The sequence below is a fragment of the Cebus imitator genome, unplaced genomic scaffold (genome assembly GCF_001604975.1).
Source record: "Cebus imitator isolate Cc_AM_T3 unplaced genomic scaffold, Cebus_imitator-1.0 Scaffold345, whole genome shotgun sequence".
Classification (NCBI taxonomy): Eukaryota; Metazoa; Chordata; class Mammalia; order Primates; family Cebidae; genus Cebus; species Cebus imitator.
Window position 1 is genome coordinate 1,078,489 of NW_016107660.1, and position 26,276 is coordinate 1,104,764.

A 26,276-nucleotide genomic window follows, 5' to 3' on the forward strand; every position below is an offset into this window, starting at 1 on the left:
AAATCATGAGTAAGTTCAGAGTCTCAAGAGATACTCATACTTTAAGTTGCCCGTTTTCCAAAAAAAAAAAATGCACGTGTTTAACCATGCTGCAAACATATTCTTTTTCATTAACTGTCCATTGCCTCCATATAACATATTCTTTATACCTCTTCGTAGTAAAAGTGCTTGTTAGAAATGTATTCAAATTTATTACACATTAATACATAAACAATCATATAACAAATAATATAGATATATGTATATAGTGTGTGTGTGTGTGTGTGTGTGTGTGTGTGTGTGTGTGTGTGTGTGTGATTTTAACCAAGTTTCTGGAAAGTATATTAATTGCACTTAGAAAACCCAAGATGTAAATATAACAAAGTAAAAGTTTGCTCCACAGTCTCTTAAACAGACACCTTTCTATGAATTCTGTGTGCAACTTGTTCATGAATATGGAAAGTATCTGAAGATTTTCTTTTTACTTGTCTTGATTTCCTTGAAGACTCTGGCACACAGCATGAGATTAAAATAATCTGGCATTGCTGGCTACTTTGCCCACAAACACCAAGGAATAAATATTAGAATGATGGATTCTCTTTCCCTTGTCAACCATCAATATGTTCCAGCCTGGGGCAAGGTCTAGGGAGAAATGTTAAAATAAACAAATAGAACCAAAGAGTAGCTTTATTCTTTTATTCAAAGTTTATTAAAATACAGGAACAAATTGTATAAGCACACATACCACTCAGCACCAATATGATAACACCCTTTCTACTGAGAATCTCCAAAGCAGTTCTTTTTCTGCAACTGAGAAGCACATATGAGTAGCATCTGCACACATGCATTCTCACCACATTTACCCAGTACTCTCAGCATCATGTCCCGAATATTCTCCTTGCCAGGGATACAAAGATGGGGAGAGGCAAACTAATGTGACTACATCCAACCACTGACTGAGTCGACAACTCTTTCGTCAGTAGTTATCATCCGCACACTGGTCAACTCTGCACATCTCTGTCTCCCTCTTCGGGTACCCGATTACTTGGGCTAGTGAGTCTGGGGATAATGTGATGCAAAACTAAACAAAACTGGCCAACATTCCCTACCCAATATCATTTAATTGCTTTGGTTATAAAGTACTGGATACTTATTTCTTCACATTCCCCAATGCTAACACACATAAAAACCACACTAACCAGCGACATGGGCCTGGAGAAGTCTTGAGAGAATTTTCTTTATTTCCCATCCCCTTCTGTGGGTTTCTTTCATTTGTGTGTTTACCTGTTTGCTTTTTCAGGGGAGGGGGAGAAATGGAGGGTTTGAGCCAAAATAGTGACTTCATTAAACATCTGCTGGGGCTTCGAAGTCTCAGTAAATATTGAATAAACTCCCTGGAGCTCTGCTGTTGCTGCCTAAGACGGGCAGCCAGCCCTGACTTGCATGAGCAGTCTTGTTTGGATATCTGCACATGTTTGCTTTCTATTGGTTCAGACTCACCTTGGAACAGAGAGGGGTCTGTTAAGTCTGAGACCTTGCTTCTGTTGCTTATACACATAGGACATTAGGAAGTGGCCCGATGTTTTGCTCATCCTAAAGTCACTCAATGACTTGCAGAAGCCTTCAGCCTTCCTTCGTGAGAAGTTTGTTTTCAAATCTTCCCGGATTTGTAGATCAAGCCCTCAGGGCCTTATCCTTCCCAGTTAGCAACTTTCTACCTCTCCCACCCTAGATCCTCTCTTTTCTTAGAGAGCTTCAGGAAATGACTAAGATTGTGCCAATTGCAAAGAGATTGGTACATAAGCCTCATTCTGGGAGTATATATGAAGAGTGGGTTTGGATTCTAGTTTTGGAGTGAAGAAGGAAGTTGGAATCTAACTATATATATTTTAACTCTGATTTTTGGCGATACCATTTAGGAAAAAAAAAAAAAAGCTCCTAAAATTAAAAGCCTTACTTTCAGTCCCCACTGCTGAGACACATGACATTGGGCATGTTCTGAAAAGCTCTAAATGCTAGTAAAGGTTTTCATTAATCCTTCAGTGGGACAGAAGTCAGGGTCTACATTTTTTCTTTTTCAATGGTCATATGATACTAATTAAGCTTATTTTCCAAACCATCAGTCAGAGGTCAGGTGGAACAAATGTCCAGATCAATCCATCCTCTTTAGGAAATCTGAGGACGCCTTGTAATCCACCTGGGAATTTTCCCAAAGGCATACATATTGTCTTTAACCTGCCCTCTAGTAAGGTAGCACCATCATGTGACTTCACCATATGTCATAATTTTTACTTAAGAACCCAAATAGTAAAATACACTCAGGCAAAATGAAAGACAATAGGCTATTCTTCCCACCTTGATGAAAGAATAAGCACTTCCTGGTTAATGGGAGAATAATTTAACTAGATAGACACTGGGAAGTTGATATTACCAAAAATCAAGGGGACTTCTATAAATGAGTTGAAGACACAGGACCAGAGACCACACATGAAAATAGAAAGTCATGTAAGTTAAGTGGCTGTCACTTAGCTTTACAAAGCAGAAACAGTTACTAATCTACCTCTAAGGAGGTCAGTTACATTTTAATAACTGTATGAAACACTTCTAAATTACTGAGCAGACATTTCCATTCATGCCCATTCAAGAAAGTCATTGTTGATCCCACTAGTATTTTCACTAAGCAATAAATAAAGTCAGTTTTTAATAGTTCCAAGACATAAGTCATTCAAACAATAAGGGTTTGAATAAAACCAGATGCTATGATAATATTTTAAATTTCTTGGAAACTATTTTAATAATAGACAAGCTAATGCAGCTTAAAAGGCTAAACTGATAGCTCCGTGTAAACACAGCCTATGGGAGAAACATGATCAGGGACTAAGAAAGATAACTCAGACTTTTATATATGATATAAATATATCATAGATTTATGCTATGATATATAAATAGATACACTTTTCCCTGTGAGAATAAGAATTACAATTCTTCAAAGGAACACATACCTTATAAAACACATGATAGGCACTTGAGTATTGGCAATCTAATAATTTCTCAGCATATCAGCTAAAGCATTGATTTTCCTCTACCTCAAATAATGAGTTCTTGTTAATTTCATAAAAGAATGCATCACAAGAAATCATAAAAATTTATGTTGAGATAAATAGGTTACATAATTATAGGATTTACCCTGATAACACCAAGACATTCTACATAGTGTAGGATTCCTGAGCTTTGTCCATTCATTTTCTCCATTGGCCCTTCCACAGCCTTTCTTCCAGAAATTCTTACGAGCATCTTCCTCCCTGATAGCCTATGTCTTTCTATGTTTCCTTCCTCTGCTTCATTTCTCCATTGGGCTATCCTCAGGGAGAATAGGTCTGCACACATAAACGACCTCTTTCTTTAAAAATATAGCACAACTGGGTGATTTTTCCATCATCCTTTTCCCCAGTCGACTGGCACTGCCTTAGCCAAATCTCATCCCCCCACCGGCTTATCTGACATACTGTTACATCACCGTACACATTGAATAAAGGGGAAGCTTAAGGACAACAGTGTGAATGTGCTGCAACCAGATTTTTTATTTTACTGTTTTAGGGTCCCACGTAAATCTCGACACCATTTTGAAGATAAAAAATCAACGAGGGCAGAGACAAGTCTTGAATGTAGAGGTTAACAACCGAGGAATCTGAAGTAATTATTCTCAATATGATTTTCCAGCAATTCATTAGAAAACATCACATTTTTGAAATTTGCCTTGTTTCTTTGTAGGTGGTTTTTATAGAATTTAAAACATTAGAAAGCTGATGCTGCCATAAAAAAAATATTTGTCACAATGGAGCTTTAATATTTACACAACATACCAGCTAGTGATATGACTGATATGTTGCTCCCATTTTAAAATAAGAAAATACTTTTGATTCTTGCACACCTAGTTCCCACTCTTTTCTCATTTCAGACAACTAGTTTAAGAATGTATTTTCAACTTTAGTTTTTTCTATTATTTTTATTCAGTTATTAATGGAATAAACAAAAGATTCTTTGATTGTACCTTTAAATACAATCATATACTATGATTTTATAATAGTCTCTTATTTATCAAAAAAATATGATACAAAATTGGTTCATCTATTCTTTTGGGGGCTATGATCTTTAAATATTACTGATGGGTAAAACTATAGTGTCCATTTTAAAAAGAAAAAACTATTTTATATATATTAAAATAGCATTATAATCATATACTATAGGGACTTTAGATTACTAAAACTCAACTAATGGAAAAAAGGAAGATCCATGTCCAAATTCAAATGTCAATGGAAATTCCACGATACCGGGGGTTGCCTTATAACAAAGCCTCCAAAATTATTGATCGGAATTATCTATAACTTCCTCTTCTTCTATTTTGCAATGGAAGTAAGCTTGTTTGTTTGCACCTATCCTTCATTATAGTTCACCTACTTTGGGAGGAAATCAAGGCTGTGCTGAATGGCCATGGTACCTACCCCCCACAGCCGCTGAGAATATATATACATCTGTATGTATGTATGTACGTATAATTTCTTCAGCGCAGCATTCAGAGAGAACACTGCTATAGAGACTGAGATTAGGAATAACTTGGCCACATAATAACTGCAGGAATGGAGAGGAAAAGACCAGCATCAGCAGACCCACTGCTTTTCCTTTAACAGGTATCATGGGGTGTAATTAACCCACTGAAAATATACATACCACATACATGTTTCAAAAGTAATTATTTCCAACAGAAACCCCTCACAACTACAAATATTTAAGAATTTTTTTTCCTTTCAATCCCCCCTTTCTCCTTCTATCTAGAAACATATGACAAATATATTATTTTTATATGTGTATTCTCTATGCCACCTTTAGTGGCGCTGCTGCGTCTTTTTCTGGTCTTGTGTGTGTTTCTGTATTTCTGTGGCTAACAAATGAGTTCTACTCTCTACAGCTTCAAGGTGAAACTGTGAATTTTCCAAATCTTTCTGCCTCCTCTTTCCTAGCTTGTCAATTTGATTTCTTTCCTAGCACTCTCTCTACCTGCGTAGGAAGTAACCCTCACATTTCAGATGATCATTCTAACCTCCTAGATGGAGGGATTATTCTTGGTATCTACAAACATACCTGTAAGTTCTGGGCTATGAAGACTGAGAGCACCACACAACTAAAAACAACATCAGAAACGATTCTAAGGTCTACCCTAACACCAATGTCTAACCACATGGCCTGGGTTCAAGGACTTGTTATAATATTTGAGGAATTTCCAATTAGGCTTCATCCATGCCAAATAGAGCAAAGACAATATCCTTTATCTTAACGTAGACAGTAGCTTCCTAATGTAGTAATTATTCTGATAAGTCTTTTCTTCTGGTCTCAAAGCATGCATCCCCTGTATCAGTTCCTTCCCAATGCAGAATGAACACATGCTGAACCAGGGTTTCTTCCTCTCCATCTTGGGATCTTTTCACATAAGGCTTTTCACCAGAAGAGAGGTGATGGGGCTACTACTTAGCCCAATGCCATTTGAATAGTGAAGAAAGTATGGAGCTGTTAGAGATTCATGTTCTTCTGAAAGGCAGACTCCTGTCTTTCGGTAAGGCAATGGGACTCTGTTGAAATACGGATCCAGTTCTTAATGTCCTTGCCTTTATATACTTTTTAAAAACAATAAGCTCTCTTAAAATCATACCTTTATCCAGCTAATCTAGTTTTCTTTCATCTCTTGCTGAAATTCTTCTCCAGCCAATGCCGGACTTCTTGAAGGTTGTAGGAGAAGGGGCCCTTTCCTCCCAGATAAGCAATTTTCTGTCTCTGCACAATGCACACACGTTCAAAGGCTACCCCGTAAGCTACGTTGGCATTATTGTCCATGCAGTCAGCCACAACTCGGCACTGGGGCGGCAAGGAGAAACGCTCCAGAAGCTTCTGGGCTGCTGCACATCGATCTTCCTGGTTCTGGTGCTTCTTCACCTCGAAAGACCAAGAGGAGTCCCCAGGTATCGCCCAGCCATCTGACGGATGAGCCTCATCAATGTAGACCAGCAGGAAGTCAGCCACTGAGGAGAACTCTTCCACCAGTTTGCGGAAGGCTGGCAGCTGGCTCGTGAAAGGAGGTCAAGTAGCTGAGCCAAAGTTGACCACCAGTGGGCGCTCAGGGCTGGCAAAGTCAAGAAGGTGACATGCGGCTCCCTCAGCTATCTTCTCCTGGGGACCATTGCCACTGTTGTCACCTCCTTCTGCACCGGAGACATGCACCACACTGGAATTGGGGGCATCCTCACCCAATTTCACCTGATGGTAAAAAAACAACAACAACAAAAAAAGGAGAGAACATCACATTAAACACGTTGCCACTTCAATTCATGTTAAATAGTTACAATTTGGCTCTAATAGAGTGTGGTATATTCTTCAGAGCATGTGGTAAACATTTATTGATTTGAGTAAAGAGACATCATGGCAGGTAATGTAAAGAATGGCCCAAAAGAAAGTAAAAGTCTTTTTCATTCTGTATAGTCACTGAAGGTAATTATTTTCCTCATTGAAGGCACTGGAGTTAACTCTTTTTATAATTAAGCCGAGGCTGGTATTCTTTCCTATCTTTATTTTGCTGTCAATGCTTAGCATGCATTCTATAACAAATGATTAATTGACTTCATTTTAAAAGTTAGAAGCAAATGGTCTCCTTTAAGATGAATTATCAGGGTCTTGGGACACGGTGCCTCTTTCTGCATTCTGAAACACCAGTCAGGACCTTTATTTTCTTGCACAATACTAAGTCATTTAATCCCAACCAATGGCCAGTGATACCAGTGGGCTCTATTCTTGGCCAGACCTAGAAAACCTGAGGTCTACCATTGATAAGAAGGGTTACTTGCACTTAACCACCTTAGTGATTCAGCTTTTCCATCTGTAAAATGGAGGTAATAATGCCCGTCTTCCACATATGGCAATTGGAAGACAACATGAGCAAAAGAGTTCTTTGTAGACTGTAACTAGGCGGGTGTGTGTTGTCCTTATTAGATGCTACCCCACCATGTGAAATAGAACATAGTCTTTCTTGGGCAATTCTGTGCTTTAAAAATATATATATCCTGAGCAAAGCTTTTCACTCTCCTCAATTTGGCATACTCCCCGGAGGCTTCTACTGCCACTGCTTACGGGGTGGCTCTTACCACTCCAACCTCACAATTTCTATTAAATTAAAAAAAAAAAAAAAGGCTACTCCTGAATTCTACTTTAATTTCTCATTTTGCATGTGTGCCTGTTTCCCTATTTTTATCTAGGAAGCCACATTAAAAAGTACTTTTCTACCCCACAATTTATTAACAAGCTCCTCTGAATTATAAAATATTGGGGCAGAAGAGGTAGAGATAAAAATTGTTTCATGTGCTCCCTTTGTGCATGGTTTAAATAGTGGAAAACAGAATGAAGGAAAGTTTGCAGGCTTTGAATCTATAAACTGATAATTAAAAAGCAGGCAATAATAAAAGAGCCAATTACTTCAGTTTGAATTAATACAATTAGATCTTCCTCAGAATGGCTTAATCAAAGCCAATAACATTAAGGATGACTTACGACAGTACATTGGTTTGTATACACTATCCTTAATATTACAATATACTTCCAACTGGATCGACTTATTTCCCTCATATACATATAGCCACACATAAAACTAGTGTTAATTGAAGTCACGTAGAAGTGAATTGTTAAAGATGTAACAATCCAAACCAATATAATACACTCAAGGGCTTTTATTCAGAAGCTTCTATCTAATGTTAATGCATAACTCATTTTAACTGTAGAGAAAGAATTAAAGTTCTTTCTCTCCCTTCTGAAAAATCCCAGCAGGGCAGGTTTGAAATAAGCACTATTAGTTTTCTAAGAGAAATCTTACAGTAATAATCTCCCTTCTCAGAAAGGAAGCTGTTGGTGTGACTTAAGTAAGTAAATTTGTTTTAAGTCGCCACCACGGAGAAAGTTACTTACGCTAACTTTCTCAGTTAATTTACAAGTGACACTAGATGGAGAAATCAAATAAGCACGTATACCTGGATTCCTTCATATGAACTATGCTAGTCTTGAAGGCATGAAAATATACATCAAAATTAAAGATATACATGTTAAAGGTATTGTAAATCTTTTAATCCATGGGTTCTTTTTGGACTTCTTATTTTTTATTTTTACTTTTGTAGATCTCGGTAGTGGGTAGCAGTCTCTTCTCTTTAGATCTTTCTCATTTGAAAGAGTAGTAATGATTCCAGGAGGGTTGTTTTAACAATATCCTGTGTGCTGTGTGCCCGAACACACTGTGATAAGAAGACCGAAATGCATTCAGATTAGTCTGTCATAGTGACTTCCTGTTAAGTAAGCAACCCGTACACGTGGGTTCTTGGTAGGTAAAAACATTCATCTGCATTTTGGAATCATTTTTGAACTCTATAAACAATTACGTAGCCTTGATAAATGGGCCTCTAACCCCTTGACTTACCCAAGCAGGCCTGTTGATCCTTTCATTATTTCTGATTATTCAACTGAATAATCTAATCTGATGCTTTTGTCACAGGAGACTCTCCTGTTACCTGAAGTAAATTTTCTTGGAAAGTTAACACACCTCCTCCTTCTTAGAGACAAGGTATACTTCAGCTCCAGAATTCTTTCCAAAACACAGACTAGTTTGCCTTGGGAAATTTAGAGTAAATACCACACTGTCACTCTAAAATAAAAAATTAGGAAAGTTACAAAATCCATAATGCTCTTTATGTGGGGGATTCAGCATTTTGTTAGGATTAGGGTTAGACTGGGAAGTATTTATTTTGCTGAATGAATGAATGCTAATTATTATAATCCTAGCTCAGTGAAGAATTTTACACTTAATGATAACCCTGATCTGCAATGAACGTAACCATATTTGGTGATGGATAAGCTCACTGAAACAGATACATTCAGAAATAAGAATCCTGGAGCCCTCTTATAGAATACTACTGTAATCAGCACTCAGTGTTATTGATCTGTCCTTGATTGTTTCATCTGGTCAGTGCACAAAACAAATGTGGTCTATTCTTTTTATTTTGTTGAGCAGCCAGGGTCCCTTCCTGAATATTATAATGCCACAAACGGATATTCTTATTCGTGGAGGTGCCTAGGCAAGAGAAAATGCATAGATAAAATTCATATTATTAATAAAGCTAAGAAGGAAAAACACACACCCACCATCCATAAATCCAAATGTGAGTAGACCAGTAGTCTGCTTTTATAAGCTTCATATACTAGTCATAAAATGTGCCCATCATTGCCAAAAGTTGATGGAGGACAATTTAGCTAAAATAAAGAAAAAAAAAAACCCTTTTTTTAGATATGAAAGTTTCCTTTAAAGAAAATATTCTAAAAGGTTATTACTGGTCATTCTCATCTCCCCATTTGGTCACCATAAATTTAAATTCCTAATAGACCAGAGTTTCAAATGGAGAACTTCTTGGTTTGCTGGGTTATGCACCCTGCTGAGACAGGCTGGGAGAATCACCATTGTCTTCAATGATGGAAGATTCTCTGCTCTCCCCAGGAGCAAAGCATTCCTTGACACAGAGCCAAAATGATGAAGAAAATAAAGTTGGTCCCATAATAACATTTAGGCTGCAGGAAAGAAACTCAACAAAAACAAGTTATCCCTCGGTACTCCCAAACTTTGTTTTAATTTCCCACAGTGGCACAGAAAGTCTCCTGGCCACAAGTTACCTATCATCTTAATTTCTCCTTCTTAGAGGGTTTGTGTTTGGTTTTTGTCCTTAATGAGACATATTTGCCAAAGAGGCATTCAAAAGGCATTTTTTACTCTTGCGGAAGAGTAATTAGGTCGGTACCTCTTTCCCTGCCAGCATTAGCCGCTCTAAAGAGAACCCTGCCCAGTATTTAATGCCCAAACACAAGAAGCATCATTTCTACTAATTGGTCTTGAAGTTCCGATGTTCCCAAAGGGTCCCTTTATTTTGCAAGGATCAGAAGGGACACACGTAAAATGTGACATTGTCATCGCTGACTTTTATCTCTCTCATCTGCACCATTACAGTGGTTTTTTCTTATGTTTTTGCAAGCAGCATCCACACAACACCAACAAAGGAAACAGGATTTGCATTTTCACAACAGAAGACAACTCTGGGCCAAGTTCAAATGCTGCAATGGACATCTTTATGAATATGAACATGAACGTACATACATAGCATCTATAAAAACGTGATTTCCTTGATGATGTTTTGTGTTCAGTGCATGGTGCATGGGCGTAAAGGAAATGCTACTTTAGCGTGTGGACTGTGAAACCCGGGGCAAAGGGGAAGAAAGAACCATTCATCAAGGAGAAGCAGAAAATAGAGCATATACTACTAACCTTGTTTTTTGCTTTGGGATTTTTTTTTTTTCTTTTCTACAGCCTGAGAAAGGTTTGTGGACAATATATCACATAATCTCATAATAGAAAGTAAAGCAAATGATAAAAATGAACGGGAGGGAGGTGGTAGCAGAATTTTCACACATACTTCTTGCTATCCAAAGCCCTGGACATGGCTTTATTAACTATCAGGAAGTTTCAAATTCTTTGACATAATGACCAGGCTAAATCAATGTCCTTAGAAACATGGCCAAACAATCATTAAGCAGAGATTTAACCATTTATATTCAGATTGGCCAAATAAATCAGAGTTGAAGAATAGGCTACCTACTCCTTCCTCTGAGCTCAGTTCCCTTTTAGCTATTCTCCTTTTAATTTGTACCTTGAAAATGCAGCTCTAAGCTCTATCATTCCCCAATGTTTTACCCAAATGATGGACAAGCTCTGGCTGTGGCCTGCTTTATGTCCTTTTTTGACTGTTTCTCTCTTAAAAGGGCCTTTTTCCATTGTGGAAACTAGTGTCAAAGGCTCGAGGTGAATGAAGAGGAGGAGGAGACTGTTAAAGAGACCCTTTCAAAACCAAAATTATATGTTCAAATGAATATGTTTTCTGTACCTCTGCAATCTTAACCGTGCGGAAGCTAAACTGCCTGTCAGCATCTATACTGTGTGTTTATTTTTACACTTCATTTAGGTAAAAGCCAGGCTCCCAGACAGAGCAGTTTGCTTATTGGTTGCATGTTTTTAGTCTCTGAGCACCAGCACAAGGATATACTGTCCAGATGCAATGACACTGACTAAAGAAACTTAAATAACAAATATCATTTATTCACCTCAGGGTCTCTCACGAGTGTCTATAGACTTTCAATCAAAATTGTGCACAGAACCCATCTCTTATCAAACTCACATTGTCTTTAAATGGTTCTCCATAAAGTTAATTCAAATCCTTTTCAATATTTTAAGAGATTTTTAAAAAGTTTTTTATTTTGTACTTTCTTTATTTCTGTGTTGCCTCTTGTGGGGTCAAAACACAGGGATAATACTTTTGCTATATTTTCCCTACATATCTTTCTAGGCATCTGACATGCAGCAACAAGGAGAATTAACAAGGGCAACTCACATGTCTAGTTGTATCACATGGGTACACGCCCCTCTCATCCTGGAAACCTTCACTTCTGGGGATGGGCAGTTCAAAATAATGCAAGTCAGGATTATGAAATAGTATGATGCCATCTCAAACAGAACCTCCTACAATGTCTCTAGAAATGACTACACCCAAAGACAGTGGCACAGATGACAAGAGCATTCAGGGAAGTGATTGAACTTGATTGAGAGGTTCTGAGTGACCCTCAAATGCCACCACAGAAAGCACCACCCTTGCTATACTTGAAGGCAGAAAGAGACCATCATTCAGCTCCAGCTGTGTTCATAATGTTTCCATTCATCACACACCCAGTCCAGTCTTGTCTCTGGATATATGGTTCCTGGGATTACTTCTGCTCATGGTAGCTATTATATAAATCATCAAAAGCAAACGTAATAACACCAGTCGTGAACTTGGTCATTAATCAAATCAGTAGGCAGGAACAAAGAAATATAGAAGATAAATACACAAACCATATGCAAAAAGAAAAAACAAATCACTCATCCTCCCCAGTTTCCTGGAATAGGAATAACAAAATATTGCAACACAATGGAACATTATACATTAGTGAAAAAAAAAAACAATAAACTTTACTAAAGAGGTATTTGCTTGCTTTTCCATTTTATGTTCAATAAGCTGCTTAATGGGAAAAACAACCTCACTTAATAATTGTGGGTAACATTATAGCCCCCATTGTGCATATGGGAGATGATTTTTTTCATGTTTTTCTTAATGAAACATGACATTTACAAAAGAAATATATGTATGTAAGTAAAATTCTTCCAATAAGTGGTTTTTTTTATAGGCAAAATGCAGTTGTCTTCCAAACAGTAAGAGTTTAATATACTGAGGTTAAACCACTAATACTTCCATGGTATCTGCTAACACATATGAAATATGATGTTGATGAGGGAATTTCCTAATTAATCGTATGTCTGACATACCCGTGTACTCCCACACCTGCCTCCAAATTGCCTTCCCCTAAAACAAAACATAAAAACTTCCCATTCAATGTGTACATTTGTGGAAATGAGATGATCAATTCAATATCTACTTTTCTAACTCCCCCATTCTCCCTCACATGCACAATATACATGAGGTTTTACTGTTAGAACTTTGAGCATCAATTTATATTCGCATAAAGAAATTTCCATCTACTAATAAGAGCTCTTGCAATTCACATTTTTTAACAACAATAGACACAGATCCTCTTGTGGTTACTATCAATAATAAAGACAGGTGGGGAAACTTCCCTAGTTCACAACAGATATTTTCTTCTTGAACATCTGATTTTCAGAGGAACAATCCTGTCCTGGATTCTTCGTAATTACAAGTTACTTCTTTCCTTTTCCTGGTGCATGGTTTTATTTTTCTAGTGTTTATTTATGGAGGACGCATTCACTTCTGCCTCTATTATTTCAAGTTCCCTGTCTCTGGTTCTAAGGGGCTGCCGGCCTGAAGCATACCACTTCACTGAACACCTGGCTTCTATATTCCTCTAAAATCCAGGGGTACAGTTTCTTTTTCTGGCATCTTGGGCAACACTGTTAGAGAAACCAAGATTGTCTGTTTTGATAACTACTTTTGCCAAAATGGTTCATTCTTCTCGAACCTGGGTGGGGAGTCTGGGGGGACTTTTAGGAGTCATATGGGAATAGCAGGTGGGGGGAACTGACAAAAGACCAGGGCCAAAATCTTCCTCTGTGCCCCTGCAGATCTCAGTTGAAAATACTCTATCAACATCTCCAACCAGCAAAAAGCCTGGAACATCAGTATTTTTCATTTAGACACTAAGATCATCACCTCTGATTTTGAGAGAGCAGCCCCTGGACACTACCTGTGCAGGTAAGGCAGACCACTGCTCTAATGCTCACAACAGCTCTGAGATTTAATGAACCCCAGACCCATCATCTCATTCTAGGGCCACTTAGTTTATTTTTGAGAAACGAAGTAAAAGAGGCTTCCCTTGCAAATGCTGAATTTCTGACAGCCAGTTTTCAGATTTTTCTTTTGCAAGTTGCTATCTAGTAACTCAGGACTCACTGCCTGAAAATTGCTTCCAAAGGGTTCAAATTGGAATGACTGTAGAGGAGGTGGCACACAGTTGCTTGCTTTCATTAACTCTTACCTCTACCAGAAACCAAGCAGCTACGATGCCAAATCACACTTGCTATGACCGTTTTGTTATCTTGTCAACTCTCTGAGAGTTTTAAGTAGCATTTCTCTTTTTTGCTTTTCAGTACCCACCCCTCAAACACACTTCCTCAGTGCACCTCACACAGCCTCCTCCCACCAAGCAAAAAATCAAAATTCTAGTTTATGGCAAGGGCAGAATCAATGCAGCGGTCTCTCTTCCCCATCATTTTCTCACTTTTCCCAAGTTATTGTACCAGCACTCTACTCCATAGCCACAGTAAGATATTAATAACCCTTGGTATAAAGACTCCTTATTAGGTCACACAGAATCATTACGGTTTAACAGCTGTCTCCCGATCTAACCTGTGCAACAGGCGTGGAAAGTAAACTTAGAGGCTCAGTGGGCAGCCCCACAAATAGGGCTTCACAGCTTTCACCCCAATGCTCCCGTTGGCCTCTGGTCCCCAGCACGTGAGCCCCTGCCCCTGTAGACCGAAGGAGAAGCCATTCTCAGCTCAGCTCACCTGTTTGTAGGCATCGAGGAGGAAGCTCTTCCAGACGCAGCGCAGTCCCTCTGAGGTCAGCATGCGCCGCCACTCTCCGCGAGTGGACTTGGAGCGGCTCAGCAGCAGCACCACGTGCTTGAGCAGAATGACCGAGTCATAGAGCGCCAGGAAGAGGCAGTTGGAGAAAAAAACTGGCAGAATTTGCAGTGTGATCAGCAAGTCTACGCTGAGGATGCCCATCTTCTCTGCCTCCTGAGTCAGTTCCCTTGTGCGCTCTGGCTCCCCTTCACCCTCTTATTTAAAAGGGGGGTGGTGATAAAGGGGGGTGGGGGAGGTAAGGGGAAAGGTTGGGGGTGGGGGTAGAAGGGGGGGAAAAAACTAAATTAAAAGGAAGCCCAAGTTGTCTCCTCTTTCAAAGAAGCAGAAATGGCAAGACCAACTCCAGTCTCTCCAGCCCAGCAGTTGGAGTGTGCCCATCAATTCATTCAATTCGGAGCTGCTGCTTTTTTTTTTTTTTTTTTCAGGATTTAAGATTTTGAAAAAAAAAAAAAAAAACCACTGGCGTACCCGTCCCTAATCCAGTTACCCTGTCAGAGTCCGTTAAAGACAGGCAGCTCTACTTTCATTTCCAAGCACCTATGAGACTGTGGCAGAGATTTTAAACTTTTCTTTAGCCTTTCATTGTCTCTTTAAACGTAGCCTGTTTCTTTCTTGAAATGCCAGAGTTGTTTTTTAAATGTGCTTTAAGGGTAGCTTTTTTTTTCTTGCTTTACTCCGTTTTACACACACTTTCTGTGCCTCTCGTTCTCCCAGTCTCACTCTCTCCTTCCCCAGGACCGACTGACTCCTCTTTTTTCTCAGTCTCAGTCTCTCCTTCCTGCTATCTGTCTGTGGTGCAAAGCGCCTCTCTCTGCAGCCCAGTGAGTCTCCCTGAAGCCTTTTATACATTCCCTGGCTAATTGCTGCAATAGAGAAATGAAAGCCTAATCTTGGTAAAGATCTTGACGTCATTGAGAAACAGGGCTTTACTTTGGCCAGGACTGCAGTGAATAGAAAAGCAAAACTCGACAACTTTTTTTTTTTTTTTTTTAGAAGGGGTGGGGGAGAGACAGTGGAATTTTGCTTTGTGATTTAAAGAGAGAGAGAAAAACTAATACCCTTGACAGCTTTCAGGAAATGCTTCCAAACTTTGGGAAAAGTAATTTAATATAATGTGTTGATTGACATGGCCAACACTCTCTCTTCCGATTATCATTATCATTAATTTCTGAGGGATTTTGGAAAGAAAGGATCCTGGAAGGCAGGTAGAAAAGAGAAAGAGTTATCACAGGTGGTCTTAGCTCTGTTTCTTAGAACATGTGAACATTTATATACAATCTTTATATCTTTATACCATGACTCCAACTCTTCATAAGATATGTGACCTAGGTCCTTTAAATTTTTTGAGTCATGATCTTATTTAAGAAAATGCAAAGTGAGTTGTAGGTGGAAAACTTTTAAACTATTTCAGTACCGTCACAGCATTTCTTTAAAGCTTCTTGCAGAAACTTGAATACAGGTTTCTTTTTAGTTTTACCCAAGCTTCCAATGAAAAAAAAAAGAGCTAGGTGACATTCATTTAGCTTCATTTTGCAGATAAAATTAAAACTTTCCATTGAATAACATTGAGATGCCATAAGGCTGAGAAATTATTTATGTTTCACCTCTTCTGTTAGCATAATCCCTGAGAGACCTGATACTTCAAGAAATCTTTCTTTTTGTTTGAAAAAAAATTTAATTAAATGTATAGGGGGGTTAAGAGCAGACTGAATTGGTTCAAAGTGCCACATTGACCATTGTTCAATGATTTGCCTTTCCCATGAGTCTTTAGGACAGGTATTTAGGCAGACAATGCTTCGGCAGAATGCCATGACCCCTGCCTTATTCTACTTTTTCTCCTGGTGTTACCGAACACATCACCTCTAGGAATTGTTTTCTTGGAAGGTGTAGCAAGCACAGTCTTTGGGGTGGGGTATAAAATTGTAACTGAAAATTAATTAGCTGAGTTTTCTATGTTGCCAGAGCTCTCATTAAGCATAAGCTAAGCAGTAGGTGCAAGCTTGTGGTTAGTATATTGCTGTATTTTTTTCCATGTGGCTAAAACCTTCATGATCACAGAAATAATTTAAAAGTCTGGACAGGAGTCATTAATTTGTAGGCCTGTGAGCTGAATTCTGTATATTAATGCATCTTGTTTGGTTGGCCAGTTGCTTTTTGCCTTTAAAAAAATAATCAAAAGAGAATATCTTTACATTCTGTGAGACAGAGATTCTTGTCCACTTTGTTCACTGCTACCTCTCCAGCACCTAGAACCAAGCTTGGCACACAATAAGCTCAATGAGGATATTCTGAATGAATGAATGAACAGGGCATCTAGTGGGCCTCTGCATTGCTCTACACTAGGGGGCGCCATTCACATACAATATGAAGTGAACAGGGGGTGCCCTGGCATTGTAAAACGTGGTGGCCTTGCGCAATGCCCTCTCTTGTGACACAACCCTCAGCATTCCCTACAAATTCTTTCATTTTTATCCCTAGTTTGGCCTCTGATGAGTTTTGAATTTGCATCTCATGGATTAAATTGTTATAGACTTCGAAGCTTAGAAAAATAAACTATATAGAAAAATTATATTTTCCCTATGACTAGCAATAATGTTAGCAAAAGAATATTACTAATATAGACAATGTACATTTACTGCATGTATCTTCTCAAACCGCTCAATGTTCTTATGGGAAAAAAGAAAGAACAAAGGCAGGGAGGTGACAACGCGGTACTTTTTTTTTTTTTTTTTTGAGACAGTCTTGCTCCGTCGCCAGGCACCAGGCTGGAGTGAAGTGGTGTGATCTCAGCTCACTGCAACCTCTTCCTCCCGGACTTGAGCAATTCTCCTGCCTCAGCCTCCCGAGTAGCTGGGACTACAGGCCCGTGCCACCACTCCCAGCTAATTTTTGTATTTTTAGTAGAGACGGGGTTTCACCATGTTGGCCAGGATGATCTCGATCTCTTGATCTCATGATCTGCCCGCCTCTGCCTCCCAAAGTGCTGGGATTACAAGCATGAGCCATTGCACCCTGCCGAAAACGCAGTATTTTAACTGGTGGAGGTGTGAAAGCTACATTGCCATAGTTCCCGCCAACAATTGCAGAAGGAGGTGTGGACTCAGGAAATGCTGCTTTGGCTCATTGCCCAAGCCTTAAAGTCTCTCCCCTTCCCAGACTTTCATTCCAAGACCTTCATTCCACCTCGATTGGATTAAACCAATGCTCCTCTGCAGTGAAGACTTCAGCCGCTTTAAACCAATTCTCTCTCACTTGGTTTTGCTCTGAAGGAGGAAGTATGTTTGGAAATGGCACGCTAAGGAGAGGGATGGATAGAAAATCAAAAAGCTTTCTTTTAAATGTGAAGTTCAAAGCACATCAGACTTTAAATGTTTATAAATTTGAATTAGGACTCCGCTGGGGGCTTTTGTTTCTTTTGATTTTTAGAGGTTAGAAGTGTTTGAGAGGAATTTTTTTAAAAATAAGACATCAAAAAATACACAGCCAATCTGGTTTTGTCTTTTCTTACATTTCTTCTGTCATCATTCTAAATGAATGAATAAACAAATCACAAAACTGAGAGCTAGTCCTCTAGCAGATAGAATATCTGTCCATCCAAGAAATTACATTTCTCCAAAGGTATTTCTTTTTTTATGCATGGTCCATGATTGCTTGTTCCAGTTATTAAGAATATTTATCACATTCATTTTCAAGTAATTTTTTACTCATTAAGTAACAATATAATCATAAGGTGATAGAATATGATTTTTCCCATCATATAGATGAGAAAAAGCAGATTACCAAAGTTAGGAAGTCCAAGTTGGTGTTGGGATATTTTCCCTCACTCCAATTTTTTTTTTCTTTAATGTCTCTTATGGCTCCTGGTCATTACTCTGAGAACCAAAACTCTTATCGAAAGTGGTTTGCTAGTAATTTAATCTTCTAAATGGCAAAGGCTGTCAGGACTTCACATCTGTTTAAGACTGTCCTGAATCAGCCTCCTTATTTAGATTTCATGTGTTCTTTCAAAGGGCTTGGATATCTTCTTGGTCATGTATATGTTCTTAGCAATCAATGAGTTCTTACCAATGTAATGAGTGAAATGCAAACCAATGAGTGGCATGTTGGCTGCATTTCCCCATAAGATGTTGTGCAAAGGTTTTAAATTCCAAGGAAAAGCAGCCTAGGGCAAAATGCTTTGAGCTTTTTCCAAAAAGAAAAAAAAAACCTTTGTCAAATTGTTTAACTTCTTTTACATTCCCATAATAAGAGCATCTTGTCCTACTGTTTCCTCCTTCTGGTTGGAAAATAATAAGTAGATGAGTCACAAGTCTTTCTTTAGTCCTCTTCTTGACTCTAAAATTGAGATTGAGAAAATAGAGTTGGATAATCTGAAAGCAGGCCTGGAAATTTTAAGCATGCAGTTGCCACTACTATTTCCTTATTCTTATTTGAAAGAGGAGAAGAGCATCCAGACAGTTCTGTGACATTCACAATTGATACCATCGACTTTCAAGCTGCCTCGGTTTCATGGTATTTTATTCTTTCTAATTCAAGTGATTTGTCAAGTGCCTAATAAAACAATGGCATTTCATTTTTACTTTATTAAAAACATGTCAAATAAATATATTATAAATCTAAAAATGTCTGGAAACAGGAGGCATGCCGATTTTGGATTTGAGAATATGGTTGCCATACATAACCCTCAAAACAGTGCTGCTCCTATCAGAGCAGGGAATCACAAACTGTATAACCTTCTGTCTCTAGTGACTCTGTGCCTGCCAGGGAGTTATGATGAAGGGCTTACACCACAACTACTGAATCACTCAAAATTCCCTGTGGGTCCATCCATTCCACAAACACAGCCTTGTTCTCTGCCCTGTGATGAAAGGAGAAGCTCAATGGATAAAATACACAATCCCAGAGTAAACTCTGACACACCTTGACCAAAGCAACTTGGGGGTGGGAGGGCAGGCTGACACCCTGGGAGGTATGAGCATTCTCTCCCAGCAGCCCTCGCGACAGGTTCCTCTGCAGCTCTGCCTGACAGCGCCTGAGGTGTTGATGCATGTCCCTCAGGAACTGTTGCTGCTCTTTTTTTTTTTTTTTTTTTCTAGGCTTCCTACTGGTAAGACAGATGGGAAAAAAATAAAAAGGAAATAAAAAGGACAGGGAAAGCAAAAATGAAAAGATGTGATAAAGATGGTAGGAGAAAGGCGGGGAAGGAAAAGGCTCAATGAATTGCCAAATGTGGCAATGCTTTTTGTGAGGTAACAGCTGTCCAGTGTCTGGATGGAAGCCACCACTGCATTTCACAGAGGCCACAGAACAGCTGTTAGGAGACAACGATACTCTTCACTTGCTATTGGCCTGGTGGAGATGCACGTTGATAGCCAGTCCCCTCCCCCACCGCTGTGCAAACCTCTCCAGGTGCCTTGAATGTTATTTGGCTTTGAAAACCATTTATCAGCCTCTAGAGACGCCCAGGGTTGGGGATGCTGTGACAGGAAGGGTGGCAGGGGAATCGAGAAGAAGACTCTGTAAAGTTATACATGGTGAATTCATTCCGGACCAAAAACAGAAAGAAAAAGCTCAAAATCAGGAAATTGAATCCACCCTTTCTTTTCTAAAAATATGACTCAGTCTCTTCTTTCTCCCTAAATCCTTGACCCAATGCAGTAGACCAAAAGAAACAAAGGAAAATGATCAAAAATAGCCATCATCTTTGGAAAAACTTTTCCTTTCCTTTGTTTCATTCCACAGCTCATAGGAAACTGCCGGATGATATGAAGCTTTAAAATAAAATAGGTCATTCTTTATAAATGGCTTTATAGCAGCTTTTTAAAAAAAGTCACTTATCCATCACCTCCCTCTTATGCTGAATATGTGAACACAGAGCATGACAAAATATATTAAGAAACATGCTGGCTCATGCCATTTCAGAGCTAATGGTGTAGTTTGTTCCCACTGAGAGCAAAGAATGCCACACCTCCTCTCTCAAGAATCAGTACCTAAGCAAGCCTCAAAGGAAATAAACTAGGTATTCTATTCTAACCTCAGTGGAAATGAGAAAGCTAATAGAATTACCTGTAGCATGAAAAATTCCTGTTTGGTAAGAGGATAAAATACCTGCAATGAGGGTGATTGTATAATAAGTGTGTTACCAAGGGGAGTCATTAATATGTTATCAGTGGACTCATTCTCAATGTAGGGAGGAAGGCTAATAAAATTATCTCTCAAAACCTTTTTAATCCTGTGGTACTCTTAAAAGAATGGTTCAGAATAATTTACTCCAAACATTACATAAACAACACAACTGAACAACATTCACTTCAACACAACTGAACAGCAGAACACAACTCATAAATTATTGTTCTGTTTCCATTTCAACTTGGAAGACTAATTTTTTTGTCAGATTAAGTGAATCCTGATGCTTGTCTAAGAGGTGGTAGATAGGATAGCATTAGTGTGTCTTCCAAGGACAAAATATAAGACATGAAATTCGAATCTATTTTTATATCCAGTCTCATTTATGAGATGGACACTGGGAATCTTTTATCAAGATGTGACCACTTTGCTAAGTGATTATTTTCGAAACAGATGAATAAACACATTTCCAACTAGTCATGCTTTACTATGTCAGGGGAATTGTCTGTCATGTTTTAAAGATTCTATATCCACCTTTACCAAATAATACATTTTATGATTTTTGTATCAATAATGAGCTAAATGATAGACAAATCTAAGACCTGGAACTCCTAGAAGCAAATATCTCTACTGCTTTCTGATAAATGTTAAATAATACCAATTCACTCAGCAATTTGGCATTCACCTTTTATCATGAGATGTCATGTTCTGGTGGACTTCAATCATAAGTCACAGCATCTATTTCTGGGGCCATACAGGGCCTATGACCAGAAACAAATCTCTGGTTTTATTTTTCTACCTGCAAAAGGTAGGTTAAAGTATTTTCTCACATTTATACCATGTTGATGGGTAGTATATTCAAGTTTATAAGAAACTTAGCTTTATTCTAAAAATATTCAATATAAAAAATATTTTAAAAATTGACAAGTTTTATCAGATCTGCCTAAGTCAGTAGATTCCTTCTAATAAAACCTTCTTTGTAAACACACATACACACACACACACACACACACACACACACACACACACACACACACGATTCTGGCAGGCAGGCCACATAAGATTTTTAGTTTGAAATACCAACCTGCTCTACCTACCTTAATGGAAACTGTGGATGTAGTAGAAAATAGAAAAAGTTACTTGTAACTGGGAACTTCATGGGTGGGTTTTTTTGCCTAAAGAATAATAATCAACCTAAATCTTTTCTTAAATTCAACCCTAAACTGAACCTGATGGGGAGCCCCTGAGAGAGGGATGTTCCTTACCTCTAAATTACTCACCACATGACAGGCCCTTTATTTTCCAAGATTCAAGGGAAAGTAGAAAGAAAAGCTGGCCAAATATTTCTGACCCTGGAAAACAAATGCTCTCTAAGTTTCCTGGACCAGAAAGAAGTAGAAAAACCTTTAAAAACATAGGAGAAAAATCACTGACATTTTAATGGACAATGTGCTTATCAAAGTCAAGTCTCAACAAAATGCAATGTTTGGCCTGACATGGTGGTTCATGCCTGTAATACCAGCACTCTGGGAGGCCAAGACCGGTTGATCACTTGAGGCCAGGAATTTGAGACCAGCCTGGCCAACATGATGAAATGCCATCTGTACTTAAAATATAAAAATTAGCCTGGTGTGGTGGCACATGCCTGTAATCTCAGCTATTCAGGAGGCTGAGGCATGAGAATCACTTGGATCCAGGAGGTGGAGGTTGCAGTGAGCCCAGGTTGGGCCACTGCACTCCAGCCTGGGCCACAGAGCAAGACTCTGTCTCAAAAAGAAAAAAAAAAAAAATTAAATGTCTCCCAATACTTTGGGTACTACTTTGCATCCTCTTTAAGAGATCATTTAAATCATCCTACACAGATGTTTCCCTACTGTCCTGGGACCTGAAAACTATGGATCTCAAAAGATGGTCTTTTTATATGACAGAGTCACTCTTCTAGAAGGAGTTAGAAGGCACCAGTGGTTGGTTGGAAAAGGCAAATGACAAAGCAGAAAGATGGACAGTAGGGCTGGATTTAGATGAATGGATGTCATAAGGAATTTGAGGGCAGTGCAATAATAAATAGCATTTGACTGCCTTGATCACAATAGATGCTAAATATCAGAAAAGTTGAGAAATATGAAGAATGTAGAGGTTAGTTCAAGGAAAGGATATGAAATTGAAAGTCAGCACGCAACATATTTCCCTTTTCTCTCTGTAGCCCCAGTGAAAGGACATGGGGTATGTGAGAAAAGGAATAGGAAAAAGCCAAGAGACATCTGCTTACATTAGAAAATCTACTCAAAATCACTCAAAGGATTGACAACTATAAGCCATTTTTTAAATCAAGTTACTCATCCGCTTACAACAAACATTTGTTGAAAGCTACAAAGTTCGTCCTTGTGCTGGGTGTTGAAAATGATCCTGGGTCTCAAAAAAATTTAGAGTCCAGTAGGGGGAGACATATAAACTAAAGAAGGCAACACGATATTATACGTGCTATAATAGAACTGCATCATACAGTAGATTATAAAAAAAGAATTACTAAGATCTGTGCGAAGTCAGAGTCAACAAAGGGTTAATGAAGAAAATGCACAGGCACAGGCCCAGCTAAATACAGTATTGCAAAATGAAATTCATTCATGTGGTATTTGATGATGGAACAAATTTAAAACAATTGTTTCATATGCATCATGTTTGTAACATTTTATTATAAATCAGGATTAGAGGAACTTACATGGTATTTTTTGACGTTAGAACATAATTAGGTTTGGATAACCTCTTGATAAGAATAAAGTTGATATAGATCAATCGAATGAAAGAAGTTTGTTAAAATCTTTGTTCTTGACAGACCCTATCAGTATCAGCAAGGAACAGGGACATGGTATATCCTTTGTCTCCTTTTCAACTAACCGAAAATTAGTAGATACAAGCTCAATGAGTCTTAGCATCTAGATGTTATAACGCATGGAAACTAGGAAGTAGTTCTTGGCAAAGCTGTTCACTTCTAGTTAAAGAATACATTAGTGGTAAAGATAGCAGCAGCCAAGTAAGTTTTGGTTCTCCACAAGCACACTTGTATAATTTGGAGCCATTCCTTTCATTCTGGGGTTGGCCAGGTACCTCACTAAGTTTTGTTTTGTTTTGTTTTGTTTTTGTTTTTTGTTTTTTTTTGCTCTGTCACTCAGGCTGGAGTACAGTGGCATGATCTCGGCTCACCGTGACCTCTGCCTCCCGGATTCAAGCGATTCTCCTGCCTCAGCCTCCTTAGTAGCTGAGATTACAGGCATGCACCACCACGCCTGGCTAATTTTTGTATTTTTAGTAGATACAGGGTTTCACCATGTTGGTCAGGCTGGTCTTGAACTCCAGACCTCGTGATCCGCCCACCTCGGCCTCCCAAAGTGCTGGGATTACAGGTGTGAGCTACCATGCCCAGCCGACATTTTCCTAAAATATATTGACATTCCAAATTCGTGACTAGATAATATTAGAGCCTTTGGAACTAATCTTAGTATAAATATTAATGCTAATATAATAACTAATATTAATGCTGCTGTGGGGGAAGGGAGGATGTGCTTATAACTAAAAATGACTTTACTTCAAACTTCCATTCTTCCAGTTCTCCTCAGTCTAAGTCTCAGGAAATTTCTCTTGCTTCTTTATTTGTGGTGTTTATTACCTCTGCCCTCTCATGTCAAGTCACCTGGACAGTACACCAAGGCAGGACTGGAGACTCTGAGGATGTTTACTGATAGTGGAATTGCATAGGCCATCTCGAGAAAGAGGTAGAAATTAAGATTTTACAAAAATAGAAAACATTTATGAAACACAGAGCCTGTCATATATGTGCACAATGAATATTCTTATATCCATATTCAGAGTATAAATACTTGCTGGGAAACAGTTAAATCCTAAGATTTTTTAAAAAACTTTCTATCATGGAAAAATTCAAACATATGCAAAAGTAGAGTGATGTGTATAAGGTATCACTCAGCATAAGCTCCTAACCAATCTTGTGTCTTTACAACCCCTACTCACTTCTTGTTTCCTATGTAACCTGAAGGAAGTTCCAGTGAAGCTTTTGGTTTTTCCAAAACATCTACGAAGGTATTATTGCCTACAGAAAGCATCAAATCAATTAACTAGCTAATTGATTTTTTCTCTTATATCTACCTTTTGCTCACTCTTTGACAATCATCTGTCAAGCTACTAAGAAATATATGGGAAACAAATTTTTCTCCATCATTTCTGAGCTAGAAACCAATGTTTTGCCTGAGCACCTTCGTGCTACAGTGATAGGTATTTTTAAAAAGGCAGGGACAGATAATAAAACCATAACATTTTCATAAATGATTGAACCACAGTCATTTCCTTTCCCCCCCCCATTCATTTTTAATGGTATGCAGTACACATGCTGACTCAGAGTAAGATTGCTTTTTAAATTATGAGGTGGTCTCAGTTTATTCATTTACGTCTAATCCCAAAACACAATGTGCTACAAGGTAAGACAAGAAATTGCCAGCCTGGTCATAAGAATCTGACAAATGTGATAAAACAGAAGTAGACGATAAGAATTGATGGAGGTAATCAATACCTAACCAATGTGTTTCTTAAGGAGGAGTTTCTCATAATGAAACTTCATTGCTACGAAAAACAAGCAATTTACCATAAAAACAAATATTGTAGGACTATAAACTTAACTTCTTAGTGCAACTCATAATAGGTCTGTGCACCTTATTCTCTAAAGTCATCCCCCTTCCTTGAGTCATTGACCTCGTCCTACAAGTAATAATCTCTTTCATCAGTGATCTGTCATCTTCTCAACTACTTACCATTCCAGAACAACCCCAAGCCCAAAAGTGATGAATGGATGCTTTAGAGGTTTTTATGGAAAATGTAATACCCTTCCCCATATCACCGATCACTAAAAGAGAGGTGGAAGGTGGGAGAGGGGAAGCGTGTGCAACTATTTGATTCTCTGCATTCTCTCCAACGGAGGCATAAAATTTTACCTGATGCTCTCTACAAGTATAGCACACTTGCATATGCATGTACATTAAATTTTGTAGGTGTGCTTTGCTATATTGAAAAACATATTCAAATAATAAATCTCAATACATGAAAATGACTTTCTTTTCCTACAATACATAAAAATGCCAGAGCAATCTGCTTTCTATGATCAGACACCAAAGAGCTAAACATTGAGTGATATCCAACTTTATAAGACACATAAAAATGAAATAAAAATGGGTAAGAAAATAAACATTGAAAGAGATAAACACTGTCAAACAGAAATGATTACGAAGTTTGTAACAATCTGCATTTTCCATTGTTTTCCATTTACCTAACCTTCCCCACTATGAATTTCTTTTGCTTATTTTCCTTCTTTTAATAATGTGTGTTCCCATAATCATTGACATTAAAGGACAGGAAGCAAGACTAGGTTTGTATTTATTGGGAGAAATATCAGTAACTAAAAACTGCAAAAATTTCCTATATACTTGAATGTTTTATTTAGTGACTTTCATTTAATAGCTCTGAAAAATTGAATCTCTTTACAGGGATGCTGTTTACCTTGTACCATATGAAACCACCCATTTGAATTTTTCTTAACCTACAAAAACAGCAATTTCTTATGGCTTAACTATTTGATAATTTTAAATAGAAAAAGGTCTACAGATTGCCATTTTACTTGAGCTATATATGATCATTTATTGGTGAAATGCACAAAGGAAAAATGAAGTATTATTTCTTTCTTTTTGTTTTGTTTTGTTTTGTTTTTCTTTTTTTTCCCCCATTTATTTATTTTATTGCATTTTAGGTTTTGGGGTACATGTGAAGAACATGCAAAATTGTTGCATAGGAACACACGTGGCAGTGTGATTTGCTGCCTTCCTCCCCATCACCT

General features: G+C 38.2%; 1 protein-coding gene across 2 annotated transcripts; it reads right to left on the reverse strand.

Annotated features, from left to right (window-relative positions):
- Positions 1 to 660: 660 nt before the first annotated feature.
- Positions 661 to 15,084, reverse strand: DIO2 (iodothyronine deiodinase 2). 2 transcript variants are annotated; one of them, XM_017505928.2, is made up of 2 exons: positions 14,177 to 14,550; positions 661 to 6,285 (listed from the first exon to the last, which is right to left on the reverse strand). In XM_017505928.2, the coding sequence occupies exons 1-2, from the start codon at positions 14,396 to 14,398 to the stop codon at positions 5,686 to 5,688; spliced, it is 822 nt and encodes a 273-aa protein (XP_017361417.1). In that variant the 5' UTR covers positions 14,399 to 14,550; the 3' UTR covers positions 661 to 5,685. The 2 variants fall into 2 exon arrangements, with proteins under 2 accessions (XP_017361417.1, XP_037586378.1); XM_037730450.1 differs by having other exon boundaries at positions 5,710 to 6,285; positions 14,177 to 15,084.
- Between the last annotated feature and the right edge of the window lie 11,192 nt (positions 15,085 to 26,276).